Raw genomic sequence first — 19,557 nt, forward strand, 5'->3', positions numbered from 1 at the left:
TGTCTAAGTATTCAAATATTTGAGCCTATGGGAGCAGTTCCTAGTCAAATCACCAAAGTAAATTACTTTTATCAACTTACATATGTTAAACCATTCCTGAATCTCTGGAATAAATCCTGCTTTATTCAGGGTGGATTTTTTTTTTTGATGGGTTTTTGGATCTTATGCAAGTATTTTATTCACATTTTTTATATCTATGTTCATAAGGCTAATAAAGTCTATAATTCTCTTTCTTTATATCATCTGGATTTCAGAGTAACTTAAAATTTGTGAAACAAATTGGGCAATGTCCCATCTGTTTCTACTCTGTGAAATAATTTGAGGATTATTGGCATTAACTTTTCTTTGAAAGTCTGGTAAAAATTTTGCATTAACACTATCTAGCCCTGTACTTTTTTGTTTGGGAGAATTTTAAAGACTGCTTCTATTTCACTAGGGGTTATAGGTCAATTCAAGTTTCTTATCTGATCTTGGCTTAAGTTTAATAAGTGGTATGTATCCATTTCTTTTAGATTTTCCAATTTAGTGGAGTAAAGATTTTTAAAGAATGTCTTTAGGATTCTTTGGATTTCCTTAGTATCTGTTGTTATGTACTTTTTATTTTTAATTTTGTTAATTTGGATATTATCTCCCTATCTTTAGTTAATTTGGATAAAGGTTTGTCAATCTTACCAATTTCCTCAAAGAACCAGTCTTTTATTTCGTTGATTCTTTGTATTGTTTTTATTTGTTTGTTTCTGTATTATTAACTTCAGCCCTGAGTTTGATTTATTTCTTAGTGTCTATACCTTTTTGGATGTGATTTCTTATTTTTGTTCTAGAGTTTTCAGGTGTACTTCTAAGATGTTAGTAGACAATCTTTCCATTTTTTTTTTTTAATGTAAAGACTTGGTGCCAAGAACTTGTCTCTTAAAACAGCCATCATTATATCCTATGAGTTTGGCTATGTTGTGTACTCGTTTTCTTTCAATTCTAGAAAGCCTTTATTTCTTCACTTCTGTCTTGACCCATTTTTAATTCATCAGAGAGTTGTTCAAGTTTCTCAGAGTTTTTAAGCTTTCTGTTATTGATATCCATACTCTGTGACCAGTTAGTATGCAGGGTATTATTTTGATTTTATTAGATCTGCTGAGACTTGTGTCCGGGTATGTGGTAAATTCTAAAGAAAGTTTCATGAGGTTCTAAGAAGGTATAGTTCTTTGTGTCTAGTCTGGAGTGGTCTTTTTAGTCTCTTAGAACTTCAAACCCTTCTACGTTCGTTTGCTTCACTGATAAGTCAGGTGTAATTCTAATAAATCTTCCTTATGTAACTTGCTTTTTTCCCTTGCAGCTTTTAATATTCCTTCTTCCATGTCTGATTATGTGCAGAGGACACTTTCTTTTATGGTTCAGTCTATTTCTTTTTCTGTATGCGTGTACTTTGATAGGCATCTCCTTCTTTAGGTTAGGGAGATTTTCTTCTTGAAAATATTTTCTGTGCCTTTGATCTATGTTTCTTTTCCTTCCTATGTTCCTATTATTCTGAGATTTGGTCTTTTCATGGTGTCCCAGACTTCCTGAATGTTTTGGGCCAGGAAATTTTTAGGTTACCATTTCTTTGATGGAAATATCAATGGCTTCAGTGCTTGACATTCTCTCTTCTGTCTCTTGTATTCTGTTGATTAGGCTGGCCTCTGAGGTTCCTTTTCCAGTTCCTAAATTTTTCATTTCCAGATTTCCCACAGTTTGGGTTTTCTTTATTAATTCTATTTCTACTTTCGGGTTTTGAACAGTTTTCTTCATTTCTTTCCACTATTTGTGTGTGTGTGTGTGTGTGCGTGTGCGTGTGTGTGTGTGCGTGTGCGTGTGTGTGTGTGTGTGTGTGAAAGAAATCTAAAGATTTAATGCAATCCCCCATCAAAATTTCAACTCAATTCTTCATAGTCTTAGAAAGAGCAATTTGCAAATTTGTTTGGAATAACAAAACACTCAGGATACTGGAAAACCATTCTCAACAATAAAAAAACTTTTGGGGGAATCACCATCCCTGACCTCAAGCTGTATTACAGAGCAATAGTGATTAAAAACTGTATGGTATTGGTACAAAGACAGGCAGGTAGATCAATAGAATAGAAGTGAAGACCTAGAAATAAACCCACATACCTACTGATCTCTGACAAAGGAGCTAAAACCATCCAGTGGGAAAAAGGTAGCATTTTCAACAAATGGTGCTGGTTCACCTGGAGGTCAGCATGTAGAAGGGTGTAAATTAATCCATTCTTATCAACTTGTACAAAGTTGCAATCTAAATGGATCAAAGACCTCCGCATAAAACCAGATACAAATAGAAGAGAATGTTGGAAAGAGTCTAGAACACATGGGCACAGGAGAAATTTTCTTGAACAGAACACCAATGGCTTATGCTCTAAGATCAAGAATCGACAAATGGGGGGCTGGGGATTTAGCTCAGTGGTAGAGCGCTTACCTAGGAAGCGCAAGGCCCTGGGTTCGGTCCCCAGCTCCGAAAAAAAGAAAAAAAAAAAAAAAAGAATCGACAAATGGAACCTCATAAAACTGCAAACTTCTGTAAGGCAAAGGACACTGTCATTAGGACAAAATGGCAACCAACAGATTGGGAAAACATCTTTACCAATCTTACATCCCATAGAGGGCTAATAGCCAATATATACAAAGAACTCAATAAGTTGACTCCAGAGAATCAAATAATCCTTTTCAAAAATGGGGTACAGACTTAAAGAATTCTCAACTGAGGAATATGGAATGGCTGAGAAGCACCTACAAAAATGTTCAATATCCTTAGTCATCAGGGAAATGTAAATCAAAACAACCCTGGGATTCCACCTCACACCAGTCAGGATGGCTAAGATCAAAAACTTAGGTGATAGCAGATGCTGGCAAAGATGTAGAGAAAGAGGAACATTCCTCCATTGTTGGTGGGATTGCAATCTGATACAACCACTCTGAAATCAGTCTGGAGGTTCCTCAGAAAATTGGACTACCTAGGACCCAGGTATACCACTCCTGGGCATATATCCAAAAAATGCTCCAACACAAAACAAGGACACATGTTCCACTGTGTTCATAGCAGCCTTATTTAAAATAGCCAGAAGCTGGAAAGAACCCGCATGTCCTTCAACACAGGAATAGGTACAGAAAATGTGGTACATTTATACAATGGAGTACTAGTCGGCTATTAAAAACAATGACTTCATGAAATTCTTAGGCAAATGGGTAGAACTAGAAAACATTATTCTGACTGAGGTAAACCAATCATAAAATAACACACACGATGATGCACTCACTGATACTTGGATATTAGCCCAATAGCTTGGAATACCCAAGATACAATTCACAGACCACATGAAGCTCAAGAAGGAAGAGCAAAGTGTGGATGCTTCAGTCCTTAGAAGGGAGAACAAAATACTCACGGGAGGAAATACAGAGACAAAATGTGGAGCAGAGCCTGCCCTACCTGGGGATCCAGCCCATATACATACAGCCACCAAACCCAGACAATATTGTTGATGCCAAGAAGTGCATGCCGACAGGGGCCTGATACAGCAGTCTCCTGAGAGGCTCTGCTAAAGCATCACAAATACAGAGGTGGATGCTTGCAGTCAACCATTGGACTATGAATGAGATTACCAGGGAAAGAATAAGAGAAAAAACTGTAGGAGCTGAAGGGGTTTGCAACCCCATAGAAAAAACAACAATATCAACCAACCAGACCACCCCAGAGATCCTAGGGACTAAACCACCAACCAAAGAGTACACATGGAGTGGTCTATGGCTACAGTGGTATATGTAGCAGAGGATGGCCTTGTTGGGCACCAGTGGGAGGAGAGACTCTTGGTCCTGTGAAGGCTTGATGCCCCGAAGTAGGGTAATGCCAGGGTGGGTAGAGGGGAGGGAGTAGGTTGGTGCTTGGGGGAGCACTTCATAGAAGCAAGGGAGGAGAGGATGAGATAGAAGGTTTATGGAGGGAAAACAGGGAAAGGGGATAACATTTGAAATGTAAATAAATAAAATATCCAATAAAAGAAAAGAAAGAAAAAAAGAAAGTGACAATTAGTAGCTAATAGTAAAATTGGGTCCATGCAACAGTATAGTGTAATAAAAGTTAATTTAAAAAAAGCAGTTCATCCCTGGACATAGCACTGTATACACAACACCCCACACATCCCATATATTACTACATACAATCTTTTCTATTGACAGTCTTTCTTTACAAGGCTTCTCAACAGTAAAACAATGAATTCCTAAAATAAACCATTAAAAACTCTCATACAATATTAAACTGTATGGAGACAACAGGAAAAAATAATGAATAATGGTGCTGATGCAAACTATAAATGACCTGGTGGTCACAATTTAAATCCCAATCAGGCTTCTCCACACCAATAAAGATAGTCACAATAGGTGATTAATGTGCATAAAATTAATACAGAAAGAGCACTGCTTTAATATGGGCACAAGCATAACCCAAGGTGCTAAGATAGCACTGGGGGATCTGGCTATGAGCCTGCAACCAACAAACATCCCAGTCATTGGGACTAGGGATTGGTCAGTAGAGGAAGATGCCCTTGGAAAAGACATATGTTTTTAATTTTCTTAAAAAGACAAAACAACTCCTGTTCATAGGTTTCATGTTAGCTGACAATCTCAACTCTATCTACCCCTTGTCTAGCAAAACTAGCATCAACAAAACCCTGCATAGGAACCAAATGAATTTTTCTGCATTATCCCAGCACCATCTCCCCCATTGACCAGCCACTTGTGAGATAGGGCACACACCAGGAGCATGCACATTATACCTGCATCTCAAACTTCAGACCCACATACTCAGTAAGACACTTTGATTCAGACTAAGCTCCACTGGATAGTCCACAGGTATCTCTCAATGAAGCTCCAAATTCCAATTAGTTCCTGTTCCCCTCCCTACCACTCCACACCCACTCTTCCTCCCACCTCTGAAAGTATAATGCCTTCACCCCACCATAGCCCTGACTAGAAACCTGAATGCCACTCTTCCCTCTTCTTCCTCCTTGAAGTCTCACATCTTATGTCATCTCATCACATCTCTCCTAACCCACTCTCTTAAATCTACTCCATTGCCTGTTCTTCATTAATTACCTGGAACCTCATACCATTTCATCAGAATCCCTAAAATAGTTTCCTAAATAATCTCTTTTCTTTCAACCCTACTCCCCCTCTCCAATCTGTTCTTTTCACAAGAGAGCTCTCTCTAAGGATGCTCCAGTCAAACCCCTGCTGAGCACCTAAGTGGCTCTCCAGACGGACAGCAGGATAAATTATTCAGCTTGTCTTTATGCAAGAGGATGCCAAGACTTCAGAACTTAACCCCTACCTGCTTCACATTCCAAATGTGGGCACATGGCAGTTCATGCAGCATCCTCCCTCTTGCCCTTTGTACATATTATTTTCTTAGAAATCAGAGTTTCCCTGCTGCTCCTGCTGTTATTATCCCCCCTCCCCGCGCCCACATACACACACTCTTTTCCAGAATGAAACAGCTGTTGGTTTTTAGATAGATTTTCACACTTCCTTGAATGGTTTAGAAGTCACTACTAGTCTACATTGTCAGTGAAGTGACAGCAATTCTTCTGCCATATCTTTCTAAGGATTAGGATTCAAGGCATGAACCCATGCACCTGGGTAAAAGTAGGCTTGTTTGTTTGTTTGTTTTTTTCTTTCTTTCTTCCTTTCTTTCCTTTGTTTTTGCTGTTGTTTTTTATTTTTTTTATTTTTCCCCCAGATTCTTATAATGCCTTGGCTTCAAACTTGCTATGTAGATGAGGGAGGGCTTTGAATGCCTAATCCTCCTACATTTGCCACTCAGGTCCTGAGATTACAGACGCTGGCCACCATAAAGCAAAATTAGATTACTTAAAGAGACCATACATACTAATATCTATAGTTAGAATAAATATAACATATATCTGTCAAATGTTTTATTTCAAAATAATAGCAAGTCTTACATAGATTCTTTGATCAAAGATGTAGCTTATTGACCAGAGTGATAGCACTATAGTTAGCTATATAGGCTATTCTTGCAAAGGTCTAAATTCCTGACACCCATGTTAGGTCCAAGATGCTACCTCGAGTCTCAATGCTACCTGTGCTCATAATTACACATAGATATACATGTACATATAATGAAGAGAATAAATTGAGTCTTTAAAATATAAAGTTATTTCTTGCTTTGATTATATTTGCAACATCCAAAATGTACTTTGCACACTTCTGTTGTTACTCATAGCAGGTGGTGGCAAACCACACTCTAGGTGAGTTAATAATTCTAGACAGTGAGTATCCCTTTGTGTATCTCTCTGCATGTATATCCACATTTAGATTCATATCATGGCATGGTGGGAGCAAATCAGTGATATTTGAGTGGCTGTGGCAAGATGCTAGAGGAAAAAACTTAGCAAAGCTTAATGATTTCTGAAGTGTGTTATTAAAATGAGTGCTTCATTTGAGATGTGTGTGTGTGTGTGTGTGTGTGTGTGTGTGTGTGTGTGTGTGTGAGAGAGAGAGAGAGAGAGAGAGAGAGAAAGAGAGAGAGAGAGAGTGATTGGACATCTATAGAAAGTCCCTAGCCTGACCCTGCTTTGAGAAATTGTGTTTGTCGGAATGCTATTACTCTAACAAGTAACAAAGGGTTATCAACTTGCAAAGAGAAGAGGTTTATATTGGGTTGAACATATATGTGCATATATTTCCACATATATACGAAGAAGTTACCATGCACAAAGAAAAAGACCCCATGTCTCAAAGAGTGAACTGTCCAAAACTGAAGAGCTATATCTGGTCCTTCTTGCTGGGTCATCACATGGCAGAGGCCATCAAAGTGAGCCAGTTCACACAAGACTAAAATTATAGTCTTAAGAGGGGCTTGATTCTTTTCCTAAAGTTTTGAAATGATTGGGAAATAAAAAAGGCCACTGGAGACTTAAAATTCGGAGAGTGGGGAGAACATTAGCGAAGGAGCAGAGCTCAAGTTTCTAAAAAAGAAACCTTCAACGGAGTCAACAAAAGTATTTCATTTTTTCAAGTTCCATTAAGCCTCCAGTTTCCACTAAATGATGTTAAGAAAATTTTTAGTTCTTTATTATAAGAAGGGGTTCTTAACATGTCATCTTCTCAATTGTCAGTAACAGTAGCAAAACCAGAATACCTTTAAAACTGAAAAAGGCTGCTATGACAGCTGTCCTGGTGAGGGTTTACTGCTGTGAACAGACACCATGACCAAGGCAAGTCTTATAAAGGACACCATTTAACTGAGGCTGGCTCACAGGTTCAGAGGTTCAGTCCATTATCATCAAAGTGGGAACATGGCAGCATCCAGGTAGGAATGGGGCAGGCAGAGCTGAGAGTTCTACATCTTCATCTGAAGGCTGCTAGTGGAAGACTGGCTTCCAGGAAGCGAGGACAAAGCCCGCACCTACAGCGACACACCAATTCCCAACAAGGGCACAACTACTCCATCAGGGTCACACCCTCTAATAGTGCCACTCCCTGGACATGTGCAAATGATCACAACAGCTAACAAACCTGAGCAGAGTCATAATTCCCTAAGGCCACCTAGGCACTCCATTACCTGCCCCGCACATGCACACACAGGTGAAAGGAGCAGTTCTGATGCTACGGTCTTGTTTCCCAATTAGTTATTGGAAAAAAATAAAGCCAGGGGGCAGCTGCTGGAAGGAAGGTACAGGCGAAACTTCTGGGTCTCAGGAGGAAAAGGCAGCCACAAGGAAAGAGAGAGGTTTTTCTGCCATGCTTTGGAAAGAGAGGAACACAGCAACCATGTGAGGTCTCAGGGGAGACTGTGGCCACTACTACAGGTAGGTGGCCAGGGATGTTTGACAGGCGCTAGGTGGACTAGCACTAAGTTTAAGGCAGGTAGAAAGAGAGAGACAGAGATAATAAATTGGTAAGGGCACGCTTTCCCAGGCGGGAGATATCTGCACCCAGCAACTGTTCCAAGAAGGCAAGTTGTAAAGTAACAATCTGTGTGTGTGTCTTTCATCCAAGGACTCAGGGAAGTTTGGAAAGGGCTGGCAGTGCAGTCACCTCCCCAAGCTAAAGGCATCAGAGCAAAAGGTATGTCAGGTGGGGGCTGCTAGCACAGCAGAACCCAGACCAAAGTTTTAAACTACCAGCAACACACAGGACACAAACATTTGCCATAATCTCGGTAACAAAGCCTTCCTGACACAGGCTTAAAAACTTTAAATTTTCCATTTTGATCATAGAGTAACCCTTCCAAGTTCTAAGTTGGGGTCTAGCAACAATACAAAAACTAGACAAGGGAAAATGTGTACATATGGAAGCCTGTGGAGAGCTTTCGGGGCAGGAATTTGACACTGGGCCTGGACAAGGAAGTTAGCTCAGACAGGAATCTGATTTTAGGTTAGAACAAAGAAGTAGGCTTCAGGCAAGAATATGACTTTGAACTAGGACAGAGAGGTAGGCTCAGGTGTCTTGGTCATCCCGATAAGCCCCTAGAAACAGTGATCACAGGACTTTGCTTATTACCTCGCTTGTTCCTTAACCTAGAACTGACCTTATTATCTGCATGTAATGAAAATGGTATAAAAGAAGACTAGGGAAAAATAAACCTGCCTCAGCCTCAGAACTGGCTGGGGTCATGCTACATACAGTGCTGTCTAATTGTCTTTTTAGTCCGCTCTGGCTCCTGAGCTGGAGAACCTGCCGACTGAGCTGGCTTAAATGTTTCTTCTCACGAATACCAGAAAAACAGTACTTTTACATGATGTAGTCAACTGTACGAAGAACCTCTTAGTAATACTGATTTTTATTTTATTGCCTAATAAAATATGAAATTATAAATCTGAAACACAAAGGAATTTAGCCATTTCCTCTTCAAAAGGCTATTACTCTTCATGGTGGGTAACATCAGAGTCATTTTTCATACTGGGGAAAAAATACTTCCTACAGCAGTGTGTGTATGTGTGTGTGTGTGTCTGTGTGTCTGTCTGTCTGTCTGTCTGTCTGTCTGTGTGCTTAGGAGGAGGAGAGATCATGCTCATGGCACCACCGTGTGGATTGCTCAAATTCTTAACAAACTGAAGTTATTAGAGGCATGCTATATTCTCAGAATTTTTTTCTAAATATTTCCTGTGAGATATTGCAGCAAAGCAAAATTTTGAAAGTTTAAAGAATTTGATCAAGAAATTCTTAGAAGTGTTCACTGAACTGACAGAAAATAAACAGAACTACAAAAAGTTTTATAAGCAGTTCTCAAAAAATAAATAAAGCTTAGAATTCATAAAGACTGACAATCAGAAGACGCTTTCAGAGCTGTTGTTATACTACACATCTCCTGGGGGTGCGAACAAAGGAAAACCTGAGGCATTGTATTTTATCCCAGCTGAGACCAGGGAGCAGGTCCCCATTGGCCTTCTGGAACATCTCTGAAAGAATGGCTGAGAAGTGATCTATAGGACTGAGAGCACTGAGAGCAAAGCAACAGCTGAAGGATTTGAGGGCAAGCCTTAGTGTCAGTTACAAAAGAGACTGGAACTTACAGAAGATGAAGAGGGGAAAAAGGAACAGGAAAAGAAAGGGACAATGTTTGAAAACCTCAAAAAAATTATGAAAGGCTTTGGAACAAAGGTTGAAAGTATCAAACTGAGTGGTGCCATCCCCATGCTGTATCATCACAGCACAGCGCATGGAGGTAGACAGCAAATAAGGAAAGAACCAAGAAAGCTGGGGCCCTCGGAGACAACTCAAGGACAGCCTACATGGCAGCAAAGAAACACCTGGAGATAAGCCCTGACTCCATTATTCCAACCTTAAGGCAGAAGGCAAAAGCTGAGGAGCATGGCATCTGTGGAGGGTCAGGTTGTCGTACAGCAGTCCTGCCTTCTGGCTTCCGCAGGAAGATCCCCTGACACATGCTAACAGGATCTACAGGATGATGAAGCTTGGTGTAGGCACTGATGCAGTTGAGCCTACTGTACGTGATACGGTGCTGCTGTCCTGGAAGGAGATGCTGAAATGTCCCGAATGGAAGTAGATCAAGTTCCACAGAAGACTCACATGTGCACCCTCGTTCATTCTGATAATGTGTTTTCCAGGATTTTTTGTTGGGTTTTGTACCATGAAAACTGAGAGGAAGATAAAATTTTCTTTTTTCTTGTGGTACTGTCATACTGCAGGCTTATTCAACAGGTTGGAAGACCATGTGCTGTAAGATGTGACATAACCTATGGTTAACTCTGCAATCGGAAGACGCTGGATTCCTTAGTCACTCCACTGTTCTACAATACATCTTCATTTTTTAAAGGAAAAAAAAGTGTTAGGATGACTTGAGTTTCATCTCCTAGAATCCACTTTTTAAAACTGTAGATAATCCTGCACGTACTAGCGTAAGAAGTAAGAACAAAGTTTCCTGAGGTCGGGAAACATAGAAAGGCTTGTACGGGGGTTGGGGATTTAGCTCAGTGGTAGAGCACTTGCCTAGGAAGCGCAAGGCCCTGGGTTCGGTCCCCAGCTCCAAAAAAAAAAAAAAAAAAAAAAAAAAAGGAAGAACCAAAAGGCTTGTACGTGGAGATGTGGCACCAGGTCACATTCTGCTTTAAACTGAGATTAAATTAAAAAAAAAAAAATCCACCACCACCAAAAACACTGATAATCAAAATCAAATCAAAGAATTGCTAACCATACTCTCTAAAGTCTTAATTGCCTCAAGTTATCCTCAGTTTTTGACTGACTTGGTAAAATTAAATAAGAAGGCCACTGTCCTCTGAGATCTCATGTAAGTGACCAACAAAACACAATCTTAGCACTGAAACGATCTTAGGAAAACGCTGCTGTGACTAACAGCTGAGCTTCAGTGGCCAAATGTGTTCAACTGAGAAGACAGCCTGGGGTAATAAGACGTTTTCTTTGCTCCTTGTTCAGCCTCAGAATATGAGTTGCTGAAGCTGCCTATCAGGCCTCTCAGCCTCTCCTCACTCAGCACTGTCCCGCCACAGACTGGCAGCTTAACAGGGAATCTGATGCCCTCTTCTGGCTTCCACAGGCACTAGACCCACAGGTATACAAACAGACAAAAACACCTACACCTTTAAAAGTTCTAAACAGTGTAGCCATACATGGAACCCCAACAACATTCAAAAAGTGGAGACAAGAGATTGCAAGCATGCATACAATGTATGCATGTTTGTGGGCACAACCATGGACTCACGCATGCCATGGTCCACATGTGGATGTCAGAGGACAAGCTTAGGCATTGGTCTTCACCTTTTACCTTGTTTGAGACAGTCTCTTTGCTGTCTGCCATTGCAGATGCCAGGTTACCTGGCCTTCCTTGGAACTCCTGGAGCTTCTCATCCAACCCAGAGCACTAGGACTACAGATGTAAACTACCTTGATGGGTTTTGAACTCAGGTACACATGCTTGTACAGCAAGCACCTTTACCCAGTGAGCCACCTCCCCATCCCCACACTCAATTCATATTGCTCTCAGAATGGAAGTCAGCTCTGCTGTAATATATTTGAGTCACTAATCATCCTTTGTTAAAATTATTGGCCCTTTCCACTCTTTCATCTGCCTGCCCGCCCGCCCGCCCACCTGCCTATCTACTGATAGGTTTCCTTCCTGAGGCCCCATTTTCCTGTATGCTTTGGGCATCCCTACTACTTTTGTTCTCTGGTTTCTCCCAATTCTCTTCACATCACAGGGCAGTCCTTGACATCCCAGATAACTGTCACAAGTTGTTTTTCTGCCCCCTTCCTTTTATATATATAAAGCCCAGTCCAGTCCAGTAGCCACTACCTCAGTCTCCTGGGTGCTACCAGCAATAACAAGGCTTTTACGTTCCCAAGTCACTGCTGCCTTGACAAAGTAAAAGCAAACACGGTAAGATACTAATATCTGCCCTCAAGGATTAAGGAATGGACTGCCTTCTTAAAAAAATGTTTTGTTTTTTTAGATTTTGTGTGTGTGTGTGTGTGTGTTGCCTTCGTGTATGTATGTGTACTACATGTGTGCTTGATGCCTATGACAGTCAGAGGGGTCAGATTCCCTGGGACTGGAGTTATAGATGCCGATCCTATGGGCCACCATGCGGAGTTCTCAGCCATTATTTCAAAGAGTCATAAAAAGCAGTTTCTGAGAGATACCTTAGTGGGTAAAGACCCTGGCTACCAAAGTCTGAGGACCTGACCTCAGTGCCACGATCCACATGGTGGAAGGAGAGAACCACACCCCACACCCTGTCCTCTGGCCTCCCCTGCTCATCATGGTACCCTTGCTCCTCTCCCCAAACACAAATAGATGTTTATACAAGTGGCCTTCTCAAAACCTTCCCAGGGTCAGATCAACCTACTGCCTTTTCCACGAAGCCCCTTCTCTGCCCTGCAGCTCCATTCTGACCCTCCTTCAGCAAAGACTCGAATTGTTAACGTCAGCAGCAGACAGTCACTTGTTCTATGATTATTTTCTGTTTTCTCCAGTTTTATAGCAAGTTATTCAAAGCATATCTTAGTCTTCATAATAGCATAAACATCAAATAGCACATCTGTCAACTGGCAGGAACATCCTCCCCTTTTAAGGAACCACCAAACTGGGTCTGGAACCACCAAACTGGGTCTGGAACCACCAAACTGGGTCTGGAACCACCAAACTGGGTCTGGAACCACCAAACTGGGTCTGGAACCACCAAACTGGGTCTGGAGCCACCAAACTGGGTCTGGAACCACCAAACTGGGTCTGGAACCACCAAACTGGGTCTGGAACCACCAAACTGGGTCTGGAGCCACCAAACTGGGTCTGGAACCACCAAACTGGGTCTGGAACCACCAAACTGGGTCTGGAACCACCAAACTGGGTCTGGTGGCTCATACCTGCAATCCCAACACTGGGAAGTTAAAAGCAAGTGAACTGAGAAACCAAGACACCTGAGGTGTAGAGCAAGACTCAAAAAAGGAAATGACACTCCAGCACCTCCTGAATGTGAGATGTTATAGAGCAGAAACGAGTCAGTAAGCCACCTCCAGGAAGCCCTGCTAATGTGTAAGATTAGAGCAGACGGTGGTGTATACCTGCAATTCCAGCCAGCATTTGGGAAGCAGAGACAGGAACAACTTGAGCTCAAGGTTGTCCTATGGCACATGACAAGTTCATGGCTGGCTTGAGCTACATATGTATCAAAGCCCTGTCTCAAAAAACAAGGGATAGGGATGAAGTTCAGTGGTAGAACGTTTACTTAGGGTGTATATGGTTCTGAGTTCAATGCCCAATACTCCAAAAGAGGGGAAAGTTTCCCAGGTAAACAGAACAGTGCAAGCAGAACTGAGGGAAGGGCTTAGTGAGCAAAGCCTTCACATGCAGGCATAACAATAGATAAGACTCCCCAAAACTCGTGGAAAGCCACACGTTTACAACCTAAGAGAAGACGGGAAAAAACCAGATCTCTGAAATTTGCACAGGAGAAAACAAGAAGCTTGGCTCATAGAAGGCAGAGGTGAAGGCTGACAAACAAGGCTGACCTCTGACTTCTACCCATGCACCATGGCACATACACGCCCATATACTTTCTTATATGTTACCCCCATACACCACACACACACACACACACACACACACACACACACGTGTTTAAAACTAAAATAACTTTTTGTTGCTTAAAAAAAGTTTGTTAACTACAAAGATTAAAGTAGATTACAGCATAATTAAGAACATACAACATACAAAATACTTTTTGGGTTAAAGAGTGTAAAGTGCTCCAACACATTTCATATCCCAGATCTCCCAAACTCTGAGACTGAAATGAACTGTATTATATTACATTCACTGTCTCCTCTTTATGAAATAATCATTATTTTAATGCAACTCATTCATACAATGAAAATAACAAAAGGTCCACTTACCCCACCCATTGTGATTCCATCAATAAGGGCAACATACGGTTTCTGACAAGACGCTAGAAGAAAGAGAGCTTTGGTTAGAATATCTAAAACATCTCCTCTTTCCAAAAGTCCAAACACTATGTGTACTCTACTTTCCTTAGATAATGTAGAAATACCAAGTCTACTACATGGTTTGTAATGTAAATGATATTCAAACATCAAGTCATTATCATTTAACAACTCAGTATTGTGTGAGAAACAAACTTGAGTTTTGTAGTATTTGGCAACTAAGAAAAATAACTAGTATCTACCTTACAGACCACATACCCAGCTGTGCTTTAAAGAACATGTCGGCTTTCTATACAATGATAGCATCTGGAGACACACAGAGAAGAACAGGGTAGAACAAACAGAGAGTGGGAAGGGTCAGACCCAGACTCCAGTCTCACTTTACTATTAAGTGAAGAGGCAACCCAACAGGCACTGAGTGATAGACATGTGAGTTATATATGACACACACACATTAGATAAGAGTGTCATACATGTCATACATAAATGAGTCTTCATCTATAAGATAACATATGTCCTCAGATACCCCTGTTTGAAAAAATTCCATTCATCACATAATCATTTACTGTGTCTATTTCCTTTTATAGGATTTCTTCTCAGAGAGGTGGCAGAACATAAAAACATGAACTACAGGGTTTTTGTCACAGTTTATTAACAACACGGCCCGATGACTGTAGAGAAAATATCTTGTCTCTGTATGGATATGGCACCGTTAATAATAAAACTGATGGCCTACAGCTCAAGCAGGACATAGGATGTGGAACATCTGGGAGGCAGAAAGAATTCTGGGAGGGAGCCTGGCATAGGAGATTCGCCTGGCATTATGTCATGAGATGAACTTATGGTACCTGGGCACTGGTAACCAGCTACATAGCAGAATGTGGAGTATATGAGTTATTTTAAGTTATGATCTAATCAGAGAGGAGTCTAGCTATATCACCAAGGTATTTGTAACTATATTTTCAGTCAGTCTTATTTCTGGAGTACGGGGCTAGGAGAAAGAACCAGACCTAACTTCTACTAGTGAAGGTCAAGACAAGTCTGTATTTTGGCCCATGTGGAGATTCCCAAAGTATTCACAGACAAAGCACAGCTCAGACTGCATACTCAAGGTCTTATGTGAAGTTCTTTAGAAGCTACAGAAAAAAAATTATTGATTGTGGTAGAGATATAGACACACACCCCACATCAACTACTACAGACATGCATATTTCAAATATAAACCATTAGGCAATAACTAATGTAGAACATGAAGCCAGAGTCTGCCAAATTCCTTGTTGACTATAATATCACAAAGTATAGAATTTTTACCTTTTCGCTTTCTCTATTTATACCTTTCCTCTATATGTACTTTTAATATTTTACCAAATACTATCTTCATATTACCTAGATGTTTTCTATTTTCTTTTTATTTCATGAAAAAAAATGAGTACTTATTGACCACATGGAACAATTTCTATGAAAATTATAATTTATCAATGTTGGGGATTGATTCTAGTACTTTGAGCCATTCTTGAATCTCCGTGTCCAGTTGAAGTTCTTATCCTCAACTGGTTTTTGATTGATCAATAAATATGCCAGTGGCCAATCACTGGGCAAAGGGAGATGGTGCTGGACACTTAGAGTTGCAGAGGCTAGAACCAAAATGATAAAATGAGATCTCCCTCCCTGACTGGTGATGGGAGGAAGACAGGTCAGATTTAGAGCTGCAGAGAGAAGATCATCCAAAATGTAGGTAAGAAGGAATGCGGCCCCTGGAAGGGTTGTTCAAAAGCGTCTTAGGCTTAGGCAGCAAATATGGGGGCCACCCAGAAAAAACAAGGCAGCAAAGATAGATCATAGATAATTAGGGAGTTGAGTAATGAGTATCAGAGGGAAATCTATGATAGCCTGGTGGAGGAAGATTAACTGACATGTGTGTGGGTGTATGCGCATGTGCGTGTGTGCGTGCGCGCGCGCACGCGTGTGTGTGTGCGCGTGCGCGTGCGTGCGTGCGTGCGTGCGTGTGTGTGTGTGTGTGTGTGTGTTTGTGTCTTTTATTCAAAAATCCAAAGGGCTGCTGGGTAGGTGGCTGGAAGCACAACCTTCAAGAACATAAACTGGAGTAGCTAAATTCACACAACATATCCACATTTAAAATTCAGTTTCTTGGTTACATTTAGCCACATTTCAAAAGCTCAGCTGCTTTTAAGTGCACAGCACACATGCAGCTACACAACTTATTAGTCTCCTAAAAGCGATTAAGCACTTATGGTATTACACTATAAATTATAACTCCACAAAGATTCATGCAAAGACTACTATGAAAGCTGTCAGTTCTCCCTGAGTGTGTGGAACAAGTCACTGTCATTCCAGTCTGAGCTCGCACAGCTGCTAACTAGCTAGGCTTACTTGCTTTCTCATAGTCACTCATTCTTGTATATTCTCTCCTCTTCCAGACATCTATCTGTCTGTCTGTCTCGCTGCCTGCCTGCCTGCCTGCCTGCCTGTCTTCTTAATCCTACGGATTGAACTTGAGGCCTCTGGATTACATATTCCCAAGTTTCGACAGAAATTTTTTTATAACTAGGCAAAACAGCTCTTAAGTGAAAAGAGAAAATCCAAAACAAAAGATGTGTATAAAAATTCTTCTGGGAAATTTTGAAATGAAATTATATAACATATTCATGCCATATTTATTTCTAAATAAACCAACAATTGGTCACTAGAGTACAAAATACAAGGGCTCAACCATCTCTATCATCTCTATCAGTAAAAACTAGAAAGGCCTCTTATGTATAAATGGACACTAGATGTCATGGGAATACTGACAATAATAGACAGTACAGAAGTACACAAGTCAAGAACAATCCTGAAAACCACAATGGAGGCTGAACCACAACATTAGAAATGTATTGTTCCAAACCACAGAAAGCCCACATATACATGGAAGTTGAACAATGCTCTATTCAGTGATAACTTGGTCAAGGAAGAAATTAAAGACCTTTTAGAATTTAATGAAAAAGAAGGCACAGCATTCCCAGACTTATGGGGCACAATGAAAGCAGTGCTAAGAGGAAAACTCACAGCTCTGAGTGCCTCTAAAAAGAAACAGGAGAGATACACTAGCAGCTTGACAGCACACCTAAAAGCTCTAGAAGAAAAAGAAGCAAATACATCCAAGAGGAGTAGAAGGCAGGAAATAATCAAATTCAGGGCTGAAATCAACCAAGTAGAAACAAAAAGAACTATACAAAGAATCAACAAAACCAGAAGTTGGTTCTTTGAGAAAATCAACAAGATAGAAAAACTCTTAGCCAGATGACACAGAGAGTGTAGCCAAATTAACAAAATCAGAAATGAAAAGGGAGACATAAGAACAGAAATTGAGAAAATTCAAAAAAATCATCAGATCCTACTACAAAAGCCTATATTCAACAAAACTGGAAAATCTGGATGAAATGGACAATTTTCTATACAGATACCAGGTATCAAAGTTAAATCAGAATCAGATAAACCATCTAAAAAGTCCCATTAACTCCTAAAGAAATAGAAGCAGTTATTAAAAGTCTACAAACCAAAAAGAGCCCAGGACCAGATGGGTTCAGTGCAGAATTCGATCAAACCTTCATAGAAGGCCTCATACCAATACTCTCTAAACTATTCCACAAAATAGACACAGAACGAGCACTACCCAATTCTTTCTATGAAGCCACAATTACGCTTATACCTACACCACACAAACACTCAACAAAGAAAGAGAACTTCAGACCAATTTCCGTTATGAATATCGACACAAAAATACTCAAAAAAATTCTGGCAAAACGAATCCAAGAGCACATCAAAACAATCATCCACCATGATCAAGTAGGCTTCATCCCAGGCATGCAGGGATGGTTTAATATACGGAAAACCATCAACGTGATCCATTATATAAACAAACTGAAAGAACAGAACCACATGATCATTTCATTAGATGCTGAGAAAGCATTTGACAAAATTCAACACCCTTTCATCATAAAAGTCCTGGAAAGAATAGGAATTCAAGGCCCATACCTAAACATAATAAAAGTCATTTACAGCAAACCAGTCGCTCACATTAAACTAAATGGAGAGAAACTTGAATAAAGTCCACTAAAATCAGGGACTAGACAAGGCTGCCCACTCTCTCCCTTCTTATTCAATATAGTTCTTGAAGTTCTAGCCAGAGCATTCAGACAACAAAAGGAGATCAAGGGGATACAGATTGGAAAAGAAGTCAAAATATCACTACTTGCAGATGATATGATAGTATATTTAAGTGATCCCAAAAGTTCCACCAGAGAACTACTAAAGCTGATAAACAACTTCAGCACAGTGGCTGGGTATAAAATTAACTCAAATAAATCAGTCGCCTTCCTCTACTCAAAAGAGAAACAAGCCGAGAAAGAAATTAGGGAAACAACACCCTTCATAATAGTCCCAAATAATATAAAGTACCTCGGTGTGACTTTAACCAAGCAAGTAAAAGATCTGTACAATAAGAATTTCAAGACTCTGAAGAAAGAAATTGAAGAAGACCTCAGAAGATGGAAAGATCTCCCATGCTCATGGATTGGCAGGATTAATATAGTAAAAATGGCCATTTTACCAAAAGTGATCTACAGATTCAATGCAATCCCCATCAAAATACCAATCCAATTCTTCAAAGAGTTAGACAGAACAATTTCCAAATTCATCTGGAATAACAAAAAACCCAGGATAGTTAAAACTATCCTCAACAATAAAAGGACTTCAGGGGGAATCACTATCCCTGAACTCAAGCAGTATTGCAGAGCAATAGTGATAAAAACTGCAAGGTATTGGTACAGAAGCAGACAGATAGACCAATAGAATAGAATTGAAGACCCAGAAATGAACCCACACACCTATGGGCACTTGATTTTTGACAAAGGACCCAAAACCTTCCAATGGAAAAAAGATAGCATTTTCAGCAAATGGTGCTGGTTCAACTGGAGGTCAACATGTAGAAGAATGCAGATCGATCCATGCTTATCACCCTGTACAAAGCTTAAGTCCATGTGGATCAAGGACCTCCACATCAAACCAGATACAATCAAACTAATAGAAGAAAAAGTGGGGAAGAATCTCCAACACATGGGCACTGGAGAAAATTTCCCTGAACAAAACACCAATGGCCTATGCTCTAAGATCAAGAATCAACAAATGGGATCTCATAAAACTGCAAAGCTTCTGTATGGCAAAGGACACTGTGGTTAGGACAAAACGGCAACCAACAGATTGGGAGAAGATCTTTACCAATCCTACAACAGATAGAGGGCTTATATCCAAAATATACAAAGAACTCAAGACAAATAACCCTATTGAAAAATGGGGTTCAGAGCTAAACAAAGAATTCACAGCTGAGGAATGCCGAATGGCTGAGAAACACCTAAAGAAATGTTCAACATCTTTAGTCATAAGGGAAATGCAAATCAAAACAACCCTGAGATTTCACCTCACACCAGTGAGAATGGCTAAGATCAAAAACGCAGGTGACAGCAGATGCTGGCGAGGATGTGGAGAAAGAGGAACACTCCTCCATTGTTGGTGGGATTGCAG

At 40.4% G+C, this 19,557-nt stretch overlaps 1 protein-coding gene across 8 annotated transcripts in view; it reads right to left on the reverse strand.

Moving 5' to 3' along the window:
* Nucleotides 1–19,557, reverse strand: part of Hibch (3-hydroxyisobutyryl-CoA hydrolase) — a 79,715-nt gene that overhangs the window by 32,362 nt on the left and 27,796 nt on the right. For all 8 annotated transcript variants that reach the window (NM_001013112.2, NM_001398668.1, XM_039083289.2 and 5 more), the window contains exon 6: nucleotides 13,930–13,982. In NM_001013112.2, the coding sequence (NP_001013130.1) occupies nucleotides 13,930–13,982 (53 nt within the window). The remainder of the gene's footprint in view (nucleotides 1–13,929; nucleotides 13,983–19,557) is intronic.

This window comes from Rattus norvegicus, chromosome 9 (assembly GCF_036323735.1).
Source record: "Rattus norvegicus strain BN/NHsdMcwi chromosome 9, GRCr8, whole genome shotgun sequence".
Classification (NCBI taxonomy): Eukaryota; Metazoa; Chordata; class Mammalia; order Rodentia; family Muridae; genus Rattus; species Rattus norvegicus.